This window comes from Lepisma saccharinum, chromosome 10 (genome assembly GCF_977018435.1).
Source record: "Lepisma saccharinum chromosome 10, izLepSacc3.1, whole genome shotgun sequence".
Lineage (NCBI taxonomy): Eukaryota > Metazoa > Arthropoda > Insecta > Zygentoma > Lepismatidae > Lepisma > Lepisma saccharinum.
The window spans coordinates 9,589,656-9,605,489 of NC_139238.1; the positions used below are offsets into that span (position 1 = coordinate 9,589,656).

A 15,834-nucleotide genomic window follows, 5' to 3' on the forward strand; every position below is an offset into this window, starting at 1 on the left:
CTTAACTCTTGCATGTAAGTGAAACAATTGAATCGAATAAAATAAAGTGTCATATTTCCTTACATTATCCATGGGATTTCTGCTTCAGTACAGTATATCCAAGTGAAGTACTGTGAAACTGACAACATGCAGTTATACCATTAATGCTGACGAAAAGGGTATGTAGGTATTAGAAATTTAACGCAAGCAATTTATAGAATTTCATTGTATAGGTACCTGACTTAGCTAACCACACATTAAAACAGGAACACACTAATAATAAAAGCTTCAGAAAGTTCATATACGAGGGGCATCCTGAAAAAAGGTCCAATGGCCCCTATACGCAGCACTAGTGGTTCGGAGAGCGACACACACACATGCAGGCAGGAAGAAGTGGCATGTAGCTGTAATCTGGTACAGTTGCAATGCAGCCGTTTTAGGAAAGTTCTAGGTTAAAGATTGCACCTGTCATACAGTCTCCCACCGAGCCTAGCCTACAATGCACACTCAGAATTTGGCACTGAGCCACCAGCAATTGTGTGAGGTGTGCAGACAGGACGTCGTGTATGGTCAGACGATGGTGCAGACAATTCACGGAAGGCCAATCGAATGTGCACAACCCCATACAGCTGAGTACACACGGGCCCTTTGCATCACTTCAGGTGAGAGATCTTGGACCATTCCCTGTACAGCCCTGGCCTTGAATGTAACGACTTTCATCTCTTTGAACTAAAGAGGTTTCTGGCAGGGTAAGGATTTGACAGCTACACTGAGGTAGAGATAGTTCCAGTCTTTGCTGTCCGACACATATACCATGGGCATACAAAATTTAGTGCCATGCTACTACAAATCCCAGAATAACGGTGGTGATTATGCTGAAAATTAGGTTAAGATTCACTGTTACTAATGCAATAAATTACAACTGATATTCATGTTTTATTTATACCTAATCGGTAGGGACTAGGGATGGCCAGATCCGGATCCTAGCGGATTCGAAATCCGGATCCGGTTGGTTCCGGATCCTAAGGATCTGGATCCTAAAATTTTTCGGATCCGGAATTTTCAGATCCGGATCCAGAACTTTCGGATCCGGCATTTTCAGATCCGGATCCGGAACTTTCGGATCTGGATCCGGAACTTTTGGATTTCGATCCAGAACTTTTGGATCCGGATCCAAAACTTTTGGATCTGGATCCGGTACTTTCAGATCCGGATCCAGTACTTTCGGATCTGGATCCGGAATTTTTGGATCCGGATCCGTTTTGCCATCCCACATGCGCTTCTTTGGAAAGTAAGAATGTTTTTATAACACATTGTTACCTGCTAATATGCATATATATATATATATATATATAATATACATACATACACACATATATATAGTTTGTGCGCGCGTGCGCGATTTGTAATTAATCAATACACTTACAAGGGAGGTCTAAGTCTCTACCTCCGATTTCCATGAAACTTGGCAGGTGTATGGAGGGGCCCAAAGGAAGAAATACGTGTTTTTGTGTTTCAGCTAAAAAAAAACTGTTTTAGGGAGCAAAACCCCCCTCAAAAGTCAAAATGAAGACAAATTGACGCGGGGATCTGACCCCTGTGTGCCACTCCGATTCCCATGAAATTTGGCAGGTGTATGGATGGGCCCAAAGGAAGAAGTACGTGTTTTGTGTTTCAGCTAAAAAACCGTTTTAGGGGGAACCCCCCCCCCTCAAATGTCAAGATGAGGAGAAATTGAAGTGGGGATCCGACCCAGAAACCACGTAAATATGGCATAGGAATACACAGGGGGCATAGGGCCTCTCTATACACCTGCCAAATTTCATGGAAATAAGAGGGGGACACAGGGGTCAGATGATCCCCACTTCAATTTGTCCTCATATTGACATTTGAGGCGGGTTTTGCCCCCTAAAACATTTTTTTTAGCCGAAACAAAAGAAAAACACGTAGTTCTTCCTTTGGGGCCCTCTATATACCTGCGAAGTTTCATGAAAATCGGAGGGGAACACAGGGGTGAAATGCCCACTTAAATTTGTCCTCAGCTAGACATTTGAGGGGGGTTGCCCCCTAAAACAGTTTTTTAGCCGAAACAGAAAAACACGTACTTCTTCCTTTGGGCCCGTTTATACACACACCTGCCAAGTTTCATGGAAATCGGAGGGGAACACAGGGGTGAAATGCCCACTTAAATTTGTCCTCATCTTGACATTTGAGAGGGGTTTTGCCCCCTAAAACAGTTTTCTAGCCGAAGCAAAAAAAAACGTATTTCTTCCTTTGGGCCCGTTTATACACACACTGCCAAGTTTTATGGGAATCGGAGGGGAACACAGGGGTCAGATCCCCAGTTCAATTTGTCCTCATCTTGATATTTGAGTGGGTTTTGCCGCGTAAAACCGTTTTTTTAGCTGAAACAAAAAAAAACACGTACTTCTTCCTTTGGGCCCCACTATGCACCTGCCAAGTTTCATGGAAATCTGAGGGGGACACAGAGGTCAAGTGCCCACTTACATTTGTCCTCATATTGACATTTGAGGGGGGTTGCCCCCTAAAACAGTTTTTTAGCCGAAACAAAAAAACACGTATTTCTTCCTTTAGGCCCATTTATACACACACCTGCCAAGTATCATGGAAATCGGAGGGGGAAACAGGGGTCAGATCCTCACTTCAATTTGTCCTCATCTTGACATTTGAGGGGGTTTTGCCCCCTAAAACAGTTTTTTAGCTGAAACAAAAAAAAAACAGTTATTTCTTCCATTGGGCCCCACTATACACCTGCCAAGTTTCATGGAAATCGGAGGGGGACACTTAGATAACCTCCCTTGTTAGTCTTACACTTTGTAATTATATAACACTGCATATATTATAATGTTTTATTTTAATTTGTAAAACTGTAACTGTAGAAAAATTGTATAATTTTTGTATAACATTTCTATCTTGTTCTATGTGTTAAAGGTTTCATATTGGAATGGAATGTCTCACATTTATGTGTGTTTCCATTTCCAATACATTCGAATGAATACATATTCGTTTCAATGGCATTTACAAAATCACCTCTGACATTTTATGTTAAACAAGTAAGACTATTTTTGTGCACGAGTGTGTTAGCCGATGCGTAGCAAGTATTTTAGGAACAACACTTGGAAAAAATTTATTGTAGGACTAACTAATGAGAAATTTCTTTGTAATCGAAGATCATATCTTTTAAGGTGTGGTAATATTATAATGGGATTGAGATACGAAACTCTCGGATCCAGATCCGGATTTTCGGATCCGGAACTTACGGATCCGGATCCAGATCTGGAACTTTCGGATCCGGATCCAGATCTGGAATTTTTGGATCTGGATCCAGATCCGAATGGATCCGGATATTTCGGATCCGGATCCGTTTGGCCATCCCTAGTAGGGACCTTGATATTTTGTTATTTTGTTTTCAAATTGGTGTATTTTCTTATTTTTTTTTTTTTACTATACGGTGTTATTTTTCTCAAAATTCACATTTTCATTTTAGCGCATTTTCTGGCAAACATCTGAAATTATTCCTTCATGGTATTTTTAAACTACTGTTCCAAATTGTAAGTCACATGGCTTACGCCTCTTCATGAGAGTTTGATATCTTGAAAGTTCTTTTGGGAAAGTTATTTTCGATACACCTTTTTTTAAATTTTAAGGTAAGGATTTTAGATAATGGAATTTCCCCCGTATATACTGAAGGGTGGATAATGACCATAAGTGGCGATGTACCCAAAAAATTAAAATCAATCAATCTCACGTGACAGATACCGATATATTATGGCACCAAAAATTGGCATTATCATTTTTTTGACTTGTCAGTATTACATTTCCCAAAATTCGCGTTTTTGTTTTAGAACATTTATCTGCCAAATATACCGAAACTTAATACTCCATTGTGCTTTTAAACGATTATTTAAAATTGTAGATCACATGGTCTATGTATTTTCGTGACAGTTTGATATGTTGGAACAGATTTTTGAGGAAGTAAAAGTAAAGTGGAGTTAGGGCCCCACACTTTCTTGATCATGGCTAAAGGTGGGGGTGATGTGATCAGCACCATGCTCCTGGCTACCTTTATCTCTAAAAGTTTCCTCAAGGTACCAGCTTCATACGATGCTGGGTGGGTGCCGAAGCAGTTTGAATAGGTGGAAAACCTCCCGGTTCTCCCCCGCAGCAGATCGACATTGACATTGAAAACATATCTCGTGCGACAACTATGAGGATATGGATCCCGTGTGACAATAGATACGCACTTGATCTCCTGTTAGAACCCTGCCACTTTTATCTGTGATGCAAATGGTTTTGATAGAAGTTGAAAAAGTCGTGGGAAATACATGATTTAATGTGGCTGTTGGAATTATTCCATGTAAGTATAACTCAATAGTTTACTCTTGAGTAAAATGTTGGAAAACTTGCATGTTCTATGTACACAAACATGGCCTAGAAAAGACAAGAATGTTGGATTTCATGGATTTTTTTGTTGTTTTAGGTCATTTCTTTTAAAAAAAATCAATAAAAACGCCAACAATTCACGTTTTATGCCAAATTCGCATTATTTTGATATTTAGAAAGGGCGAAAAATGTGTCCAGACATCCCTGCACATTCCTAAACATAACTTCGCAGCAATTACCATTTTTCATGGTTTTGGCGTTTGCGAAAAATCAATCGGAAATTACTTTCTGGCCACCCCTCGTATAAATCAGTAGATGGAAAGTGAAAATTTAGCAGGGCTGGCAGAAAAAAGTCATTTCTTGAAGAAAGTGATTTGCTTTCATGATTGAATGATTCGAGTAAATATCATATTAAAATATTTACGTATTATTTTATTTCATAATATTGGACATTAACCTTACTCAGTGAGAGATTAATGACCATCTCTCACGAGTTTAAACAGACAGGACAGAGAATGGTGTTAATTTCATTGCAATACTAGTGTTGCAGTAAATTTGAGGTTGGGAGCATGCACTTGCCAATTTTTATAACGTTCACCAATGCAGGTTTATGTTTCACTTTTTTGTGATAGTATTCAATATATATCCAGTTTTGTTGGATTCTTCTTGATATCTAAGAATAGTGCAATGTCATTGCAAACGTATTTAACTTGTGCGAAACCAGTAATACATCAGGATGATGTAAGAAAACCTTTGTAAGCACTGCTACATTAAATAAGGTGAAGTAAGCCAGAAAAGTAATACAATTCCAGCAGCATATTTGCAGTCTAGAGCTCTTCTTGTTTATGCATACGATTTTTGTTGGATGTGCAGTCTGAAGACATCGAACAAAAATCATAAGAGTACCATGCATGCAATTTCTGTCACATGTTGCAGTGAGATACTTTGTCGGGTGGCGATATTCGACAAAAATCGTATGTATCAATGGAACCTATTTGTTTCCATGTTCCTTCAGTTTGCCCAACAAAATGCTTACTACGACATCTGACAACTATCGGACGGCGCCACCCGCTCCCATCCCCTCCATCTGTTGACAGTTCTGTCTCCTTACTACTCCCATATGGACAAGAAAAAAATGATAATTCAATGCATTTTCCACATAATATTTAGAGGCTTAACCTTTACTCCCCCGATGATATTATATGGTATCATCAGAGTAAGGTCGTTCTGGCCCGATGAAACCATATGGTATCATGGTGCAGATTACGAAATGAATGTGCTTTTTGGACCCTCAAACTCTTCTGTTTGAGTTGAAACTCTGACACAGGTCTGGAGCAAGCCTGGGTAAATTCATATTGATGACCAACCTCCCCCCTGCTCCGCAACATATCCATGACACATTTCCGAATAGTCTCACATTTTGGCTCATTATTCAACTTGTATGGCACCCAGGAACATGAAACAAGTTTCAATCTCTTTGGAATGGTCCATTCTTTGAAGAGAATACTAAGGTTTGTGCCTTCTTCCGAAAATAGCGAGAGAAGAGGGGGGCAAACTAAAGATATTTTTTTTAATTGAAATTCTATGGTCACGCCCCCAAACCCCCTTCCTCGGTTCGGCGATTTTAATTGTACACGGTTGCATGCTATGATGTTTTAGCTGCAAAACAACAAAACTTATCCGAAGTAGATTGCTCCCATAGTGCCAGAGTTATAACAATTTTCCTCCAAAAACGCTAATTACCTATTTTTCGTAAAAAAAAAGAAAAAAAAAGAAATCACATTTTGGCTTATTATTCAACTTGTATGACACCCAAGAACATGAAACATGTTTCATTCTCTTCAGAAATCTCCATTCTTTAAAAATAATACTAAAGTTCGCGCCTTCTTCCCAAATAGCGGGAGAAGAGGGGGCAAACTCCAGATGTTTATGATTTTTTTCATTGAAATTCGGGGGTCGCGACTCCAACCCCCCCCCCCCTTCCTCGTTTGGCATTCTGAATTGTACTCGGTTGCATGGTACGATGTTTTAGCTGAAAAACAAAATTTATCCGAAGTAGATTGCTCCCATAGTGCCCGAGTTATAACAATTTTCCTCCAAAAATGCTAATTACCTATTTTTCGTAAAAAAAAGAAAAAAAAAGAAATCACATTTTGGCTTATTATTCAACTTGTATGACACCCAAGAACATGAAACATGTTTCATTCTCTTCAGAAATGTCCATTCTTTGAAAAGAATACTAAAGTTCACGCCTTCTTCCCAAATAGCGGGAGAAGAAGGGCAACCGCCAGATTTTTATGGTTTTTTCATTGAAATTCGGGGGTCGCCCCCCCCAAACCCCCTTCCTCGGTACGGCGTTCTGAATTGTACACGGTTGCATGCTATGATGTTTTAGCTGCAAAACAAAACTTATCATAAGTAGATTGCTCCCATAGTGTCCGAGTTATAACAATTTTCCTCCAAAAATGCAAATTACCTATTTTTCGTTAAAAAAAATCACATTTTGGCTTATTATTCAACTTGTATGGAACCCAAGAACATGAAACATGTTTCATTCTCTTGAGAAATGTCCATTCTTTGAAAAGAATACTAAAGTTTGTGCCTTCTCCCCAAAATAACGGGAGAAGAGGGGGCAAACTTCAGATTTTTGTTTTTCCCATTGAAATTCGGGGGACGTGCCCCCCCCCCCAAGCCCCCTTTCTCGGTCCGGTGTTCTAAATTTTACAAGATTGCATGCGCTGATGTTCTAGCTGCAAAACAAAAGTTATCCGAAGTAGATTGCTCCCATAGTGCCCGAGTTATAACAATTTTCGTCAAAAGAGTGTTTGAAGTCAATGAAGACGATATTCCCTGACATTTCCCTGACTTTTTTTGACACCTCAAATTCCCTGACTTTTCCCGGTTTTCCAGGTCTGTCGCCACCCTGCCAGACAGATGAGAAACATAGATGGCAGTGCGATCAATGTCGGTGCTAATTTTCTTATGAAAGTAATGCGGCTTTGTTAATTTTTGGAATATATTATGTAGATTTGTTTGTCTTGAAAGGCGGTACGTGAATTGATGGAAACAGTTATATTTGTGGAGTGATTTGCAGTTACGAAATGACATTAATTTGGAAAGAAAAGTAAAATAAAATTAATAAATAAATAGCATGCGTAACACAAGAAGAAACATCACAAAGTGATTCCGGACGTCAGGTGTTGGATTGTGTACTAGAGTTTTATTTTTCTATGTTATTATAATATAAATAGTATCCTGAGAGATATTTCATACCGAGGCGACAAACCACAAGTGTCGCTTGGAAGCGAGCAGTCCGTAATCAATGCAGCCTTTCGAACCGTAGGGACACAAACTCTGACTGCACCGTTTCCTCAAGGAGATTTTACACCAAAGCGACACGCAACAAACGATACGAGGATTTCACACCAAAGCGACATGGGTCCTTGGAAGCGAGCAGTCCGTAATCAATGCAGCCTTTCGAACCGTAGGGACACAAGCTCTGACTGCACAGTTTCCTCAAGGAGATTTTACACCAAAGCGACACGAGACAAACGATACGAGGATTTCACACCAAAGCAACATGGGTCCTTCGGTCCAAGGCAACTTTCATACCGAATCGACACATGTTGCTTGGAAAGGAGCCAATCAAGAGCAACATTTCACATCGTAGTGGCATGACGGGAAGCACAGGCCAGAGTTCGGTTGGTGAAATCCTCAAGCGATAAGTGTCACGTGCCCCTTGTCGCTTTGGTGTGCAATCTCCCTAAAGCAAGACACTCATTGCATCGCGCATGCATTTTCATGACAGTGGAACTGTAATAGAACTGTCAACAAATAGTTTCACAGATTAAGTTAACGCTTGATTCCAGTATATTAACCTATTTCCTATGTTCTATTGTACAGTTGAAAAGGGCTATTTCAAATTGCAGAAATATTAGTTTGAAAGTTACAGTATCCATATGCTTTGGAGGTACTTTTAAGTTCATTTTATGCGCAAATAGGCTAATTGGGACTGGACCTACACTTTAAAGTGGAATATGAACCACTGAGAGTCCCGCACCTCTGGACTACAGGATGCATGCAGGTTCGAGTCTCCTGGGGAGAGCTTAACAACTTTTCTCCTGAGATTTCGGCCTGTGTATGGGTCCGGTGGCCATTGTGAGAAAATTGGGGAGCTACGAATGAGTAGGATAATGCAGTAATAGGAACCTACGATGACTAGGGGGTTTGTGGTGCTGACTACCCATCTGGTATAACTGGTTGAATGATCGACTTTGCCAGGTGGAAGTGAGGCCAGCAGGGGCTGTTGTGCCATGCGTTATTATTTTTTATGAACCACTGAGCAATGTGCATTCTCGAGAACTAGAAGATGAGACCCCGTGATCACAGTGTTGCCACATAGCATCAGGAAGGTACTCTGAGATACTTAAATCACAAAATAAAATAAAATTTATGCAAAATGTAAATTTTAGTAACCCAATACATCAAAATAATATTACACTTGTAATTTGTACAATTTTACACACAGATCAAAACATAGTGTATTAATCCATTTCACATACATAAGAAATGTAGCTTATAAAATATCTATGAGATGCACTTTTTTCAATTGTAGGACCGATCTTTTTGTTCAGGTCCCATGGTGATCAGCCATGTGCTAAAAGATTTGAATCTGAACGGGTGCATCATCCACACACATGTTAAGTCACCGAGAGTTACAGCATATCTGGCAAGTCTTGTGGCAAAAAATCCTAAAATCAACAGCTTGAAAGCCTTTGGAGCTGGGAAAAGGTTAGTATTTTAATTTTCTATACATATCACAGATAAGCTTTTTCTTTGCACAGAGAAGCATATTGCATCTCTTACCAGCTGTGGCCAAAAAAAAAGGAATTGTTATCTTTCGTTGAGAGAGTTTCAGTAATGGTATTGGCAACACTTAATGATTATAATTTGCATCACCAACGTATGCCATTTACAGACATGGACCACTCAATGTGCTGTAACTGCGAGGGTGTTCTATAAAAATGGTGACTCTGTTGCTGCTGCGAGACGAGAATATAAACATTACTTTAATCTCGGATGACAAGATCTTATTCCATTTGCTAATCCAACCAGAATGTGCCTGAAGAACTATGAAGCTACGGGAAGTGCACTGAAGCAGAAACATTTCTATTCACATATTGGGATGTGCCATGGACGATTTCAATTACAGATTGAACCAGGGTCAACGATGAAATGGTGGTCACCTGCAGGATGTAATTTTCAACATATGAACGTGACTGTGCATATTTTGCAAATGGCAATGTGCAATGGTGTAGTTGATGTGTTTGTATTTTTGTCTAATAAAATGTAGTACTATTAGTATTGTTGTATTTTAAAAAAGCCAATTTTTATGCCACATCCTGTATTTGGTGCATCGTCATTCTTGTCACCAGAGTAGACTTTTCAATGCAGGGAACATTAAACACCAATGGTTTCCATCAGCTTCGTCAAGACTTTCACTGTCAGTAGAGAACATTCTTCTCTATGTTGCCCTATTTTATAACCAGAAGATTCAATTTACACACCACTAATGGAAGAGGATCTGAGCACAGTTGAAGCGTTAGTATCGTCTTGGTCATTTCTTCTTTTTTCTCCAGGTGTTAAGTTTTGTCATGCAAAATTCGAGAATCCTTTTATTAGGCACAGCCTAGAACTCCAAGAAATATGATTAAAAACTGTTCCAAATCTAATCCTGACATTGTATGCAAAGAACTGGCTGAGCAGAATAATGCCATGATATGAAAGAAACCTGGGTTCAAGTTGTGGTTGAGAGATAAATTTGATCCTTGTATCCTTATCAAAATAACTTCCTGCCTTGCAATTCTCAGCATGATACCACTTTGTATGTGCTACACTCTGGCGTTGAATACAAAAAGTATTACATTTGCAGTGGATAACAGGTAAATGCGAATGGCTTTGGCTTGTTTGAGTTCTTAATTTAAGTCTGCTTTTATGCACAGATTCACTAATCAGAAATGGGACCTACAGTTTAAAGTGGGATCCAAACCCTATGTGCCTCCACATGGTATCAACTTTGGGACTCCTCGATTACAAGGTGACAAAGTTACCATTATGCCACCGGGGAGGCCTTGAACAGCCCCTTTAACTTACATAGTGCTTTTCATGGTTCAAGTCATCCATAGAGCGGCAGTTAGCACATTGGGCAGTGAAAGCACATCTACCAGCAAATTGGATGCAACATCTGCGTAACTGGAACCACTAGCTACGTAATGAAATAAGCTCATACAATACATGGACAGTTACAATTAAAATGAGCATGTACCTTCTTACAACAGGTGTTGGAAATGTTGTCATCCTGCATCAATACATTTACGGTATATTTTTAAGAAATTTTCACATGCATCAGTTCCTCCTCTGAAGTTGCTTCAATTTCTCTCGTTATTTTAAAGCTTGTTAGCTTGCCATGCACACACCATGGAAATGTCTGTTCTTTTAGGGGTATGTTCCAAACGTGCTCCAACGTCATCTAGTTTCTCCTAAGTAATTGATTGATTGAGTTGGTGTTTAAAGTTCACTTTATGCACAGTAAGGCTAATCGGGACTGGACCTACAGCTTAAAGTGGTATCCGAACCACTATACACCTCCACCGGGAATCGAACCCGAGACCCCTTGATTACAAGGCGACGACGGTACCACTGTGCCATCGGGGAGGCTTCTCCTAAGTAAGGACACACCAATGCACCATTTGCTTCTTATCAACAACAGACCATGTTTCCCTAAATTTGTTCACAAGTTTTTGAACACTGTCCCTGTATGGAACAGAAACATTTGAGAATTCTGCTGCAAAATGTGTTGTAACTTCCCACCAAGAATTTGTACTGACGTAAGAGTCAAACATAAAAATTCATTGTTTTAAATTGTACATATAAGTATATATGGCATTATTAGACTGCAGAAAAGCACCAGCAACATGTAAACTAAAACAAAACAATCTAAAACACTTGTTAACTCCTTAACACTTCACAAACACATGCAAACTTGACACCAGCTATCTGGAGCACTGACGTGTCCAGTTCCAAGGTCAGCGTAAAACTGTGGGTCTAAATGCCAGCAGATGCACTCTCACTGCCAGGCATGCTAGCTGCCACTCCAAGGGCGACTTGGCCGTGAAAAGCACTGTATTATTCTGTGAACTGCACAATAATTCTATCCCAATTGCTTCAATTAACAACAGTGTTACAAACCACATGAACAAATTACCGCTGGAGAAGATAGTAACGAATGTGGCTAATTCTTCAGAATTTCTATCAGTTCTGTTCCGTTTCTAGGAAAGGCAACTTTGAAGATTACCTGGATGAATTAGGCGTCACAAATGTTGTGCTTTATGAAGACAAATTCACCAATTTTGATCCTGAAGATGAAATGTTCAACACAGCAACTGCAGTCCTTGTCAGCCCTCCAAACACTTACTCGGCTGTCACAGATCCTGTCGAACTGGTATGCAGTCAAGATGGAGGTAAATGGATTGTTACACATTCACACTTTTTTTCTTTCCCAAAAATTTAGTTAACCTTTAAATAGTAGCCGGTTTGATTTGAGGCCACAGGAGATCTCAAAATAATAATTTGTGAAAATCAAAAATTTTCTTCTCAAATGTGCCAATTTTAATTACCTCATACAGGGTTTTAATCTTCCCAACAATTTGTCAGTTGGGAGACGATGACAGTACTTTAGCCAATGTTTTTAACTTTTTGCAAAGAGCAGGCCTTTCACATTGCTTCTCAGGTATTTTTAGACTATTTCTACCTTTTTTAATGTGTTGTGTTTGTCCTATGCAGGTCCCTTAACCTTTCTCAAAGAGGTTCTTTTAAAATTTTGAATTAAGGATTTTAGATAAGAGGATTTTTCCCCATATACACTGAAGGGTGCAAAATGGCCAAACGAATCAATGCACCCAAAAAATTTAAATCAATCAATCACCAGTGTTATCTTTTACTTGCAGATGTAGAAATGCTTGAAGAATTCACCAAACCATCCCCCAATGCAACATTGCTTCGTCGGGAGACTTCACTGATTGAAGAACAGAAGAAGACTTTGCGACAGGCGATGTGCATTCCGGCAGTCCAGGTCGTCCTCTATACAACACATTCAAAGTTAGAAGAAGAAAATAAGCACCTCGTGAAGAAGGTCATTCCCGAAGTGAACCGACTTCTGTATGAAAGAAAGGTGAACTTGCAAAGGCTAGAGAGGCAGCAGAACCCAAATGACAGTGATAAATCACTCCGTTCGGTGTCACCCGTAAGACATAATCTACTAACTGTGTTACCAATGGCTAAAGACGTACAGTTTCAGACAGAAATAAAGAAACCCGATATTATCTAGCTGACAATATTGTCAGAGCCTGAACTGGTACATGGCAATTCTTGCCAAGAAAATGGACTATTTTGTTAAGTAGTTGGTATTTCCTTTGATTAAGCACAAAACTTTCCAACTGGTTTATGAAATGAATTATGGTGCTGATACACAACATGTGTCATCATAGAAAATGTAGTTCTAAGCTATTTTTCCTTGTCCCTCTTAGAAGGAGCAGGTGACGAATGGTTAAGAGATATTGATGTTTTTCCCAGGAAAGAGTTCTTTATTTCTGAAAAAGAACAAAAATTAAATTTCTGATTCGATTTTTGTTATTTAGCATCGCTTTTCTGCCCCTTTTGGCTAATTGCAACAAATAGGAGGAGTGATAAAATGCAGTTGAAGGACACTCATGCCCAGGCCATGATTGGAACCCGCAACCCTAGCACTGTAGCACTCTCATACTATTTTGCCATGGAGTCGGTAAGTTCTTTATTTCTGTTCTGAACTTGGACAAAAACTGTGGTTGAAAATACAAGATATTGTTCCTTTAATCATTACCCGTGTGAAAACCTATTGGTGAATATACATACTGCTCAAAGCAGTGGCGTGCCCAATGAAGGCTTGGTAGGAATCATACCCTACCCCCTTTGGACCAGTATTCCAAAAGAAAAGTTAGGCAAATGCTGGCAAAATGAGGACTAACCACTAAAAAAAAAAGAATACGTAACCTAGAGTTGGAAGTGGTCGAAAAAAACCTGGCTTTTTTAGAGAAAAAAACAGTTTTTTCTGCAGCTTTTCCGGTTGGGCTTTTTTCGGCTTTTTTCACAAAAGTGACTCAAATCAATGAAAATACATGAGCTGGCAGTATTTTTCCTGTTCTATGGTTTTCGTGAATCTCCCTACTGTAAAATAGACACTAATTTCTAAATATAAAATACAATTTACAATATGAAATTCATAGCTAGATATAAATAGTGTTTTCAAAAAGCTGGCTTTTTTGAATGTGAGGATCCTTCCAAGTGTTATCTTCATATTTCGATAGGCTTATTAAATATATCTATGTAGTATAAACATATTCACATAACTAGAGTAGTTTTGTATGTGTTCTTTAGTATAACCTAATAGTATGATTAGCATGATATGATTTTCAATGTTTGAATTTTCAAACAGTTGAAAAGTCTAAAAAATATACATGTGGTGGGCCTCCCTCTTCACCTTGGTAAGCTAGGGTTAAAATTGTATCTGAACCACTATGCAATATGTGTCCACTGGGATTGGCCAATAATCTGTCTCTGGGCAGCTACATCATGTAATTTTTTTTTTACCTACTTGTAAAATGTCACTACAAACCTGTAACTCAACAGTAACTTCAAGTGAAATAGGTTAGTTGTAATTGGTAAAAAGCCAAAATTTCCTGTATCTTTCCAAAAAAGCAGGCTTTTTATTGAAAAAAACCCCGTCCATTCAAAAAAGCTGGCTTTTTTGCAACTCTAACGTAACCCCTCCTCTTTTGAAAATCCTGGGCACATCACTGGCTCAAAGTGCAGTGGAGAAGGGAGCAGGGTAATGCAATCCATTCAGTTTGCAAAAGTTGCATAAAATATCTCCATATCTCTTTTATTTGCAACATGCAAGTACCTATCCATTTCTGGTTCCAATTTTGCCCTGAAAAGACATGGCCCATCCTTATAATAAATTAAATATAACAAACAGGTTGTTATCATAATGTAAGTGTGTTGAAAAGTATTAAAATATTTAATTAATTCCTTTCATCCTTAGTTTACAGAAGGGGAGGAATTTGAGATCCACCCGCTTCCTCAAATAACAGTTGGAAATGGTACCCTTACAGTATTTGACACTGAGAATTGCTACATAGCTTACATCAGGAGAAAAGTAAGTTAAGGCACTTAATTGTTACTAAAATACCGCTAATGACAATAATACTCTTGTATGGTCAAGTACAGGAATGTTTTGACCTGCTAAGAGTGCCCTTTCTCATTTTCATGTTTTAGCACTTTGACAAATGCACAAGAGCTGGATGATAACATAGTATTATCTACCTATATATACTCAAAAGGTGTGCAAAACCTAACCTAACAAATCCACAATGGTCTATTTTGATGAACTGCTTTAGTAAGGTATACTTTAAATAATTCAAGTATGAGAATTTGTAAAATTAACAATGTAAATCAATTGAAAATCTAGAGGGGCACTGTACTGAAAATTGTACTCACTTAGGAATCAAGTACATTAGTTCTGGATCCAGCCTATATCTTGGTATATATTTTCAGGTCTAGAGTTTCTCAGTTTTCATGTTTCAGACCCACTGAAGTTGTAGAAAAAACTCTGTAGATTTGAATTTGAATTCATTTTTGTTATTTAGCATTGCTTTTCTGTCACGTTTGGCTAACTGCGATGGATGAAATTAATGAAAGGACACTAACAAAGAAAACCCATACCCAAGTCAGGATTCGACCTGACTTTCCAACTTTATGTATCATCTTACATTCTGCCATTCCTTCTGTTCACATATCCTAATTGTTACTAATTTTTGTTTCTTCCATATTACACATCAACAAATACTCAGCTTGAAATTACGTAAAATATTAATGCTATGACAACTGTAACTACTTTGTACTTAGATGCATATTAAGATATTAGTTTAAGATTCCACAATAATTTTATTGCATGACAAATTAGATGCTCATGAACCTGACCTAATTTTACACTGGGTGGCATGATGCTTAAAAAAGGAGATTATAAACACATCTTAAAAATGGAGGCTATAAACACATCTTAAAAATGGAGACTATAAACACATCTTAAAAATGGAGGCTATAAACACATCTTAAAAATGGAGGCTATAAACACATCTAAAAAATGGAGGTTATAAACACATCTAAAAAATGGAGGCTATAAACACATCTAAAAAATGAAGGTTATAAACACATCTAAAAAATGGAGACTATAAACACATCTTAAAAATGGAGACTATAAACACATCTTAAAAATGGAGGCTATAAACACATCTTAAAAATGGAGACAATAAACACATCTTAAAAATGGAGACAATAAACACATCTTAAAAATGG

General features: G+C 38.4%; 1 protein-coding gene across 1 annotated transcript in view; it reads left to right on the top strand.

Moving 5' to 3' along the window:
- LOC145994195 (uncharacterized) overlaps window positions 1-15,834 on the top strand; it is a 41,841-nt gene that overhangs the window by 20,104 nt on the left and 5,903 nt on the right. The window contains exons 6-9 of the mRNA XM_083130293.1: window positions 8,999-9,174; window positions 11,716-11,903; window positions 12,390-12,685; window positions 14,522-14,635. Coding sequence (XP_082986419.1) covers window positions 8,999-9,174; window positions 11,716-11,903; window positions 12,390-12,685; window positions 14,522-14,635 — 774 coding nt within the window. The remainder of the gene's footprint in view (window positions 1-8,998; window positions 9,175-11,715; window positions 11,904-12,389; window positions 12,686-14,521; window positions 14,636-15,834) is intronic.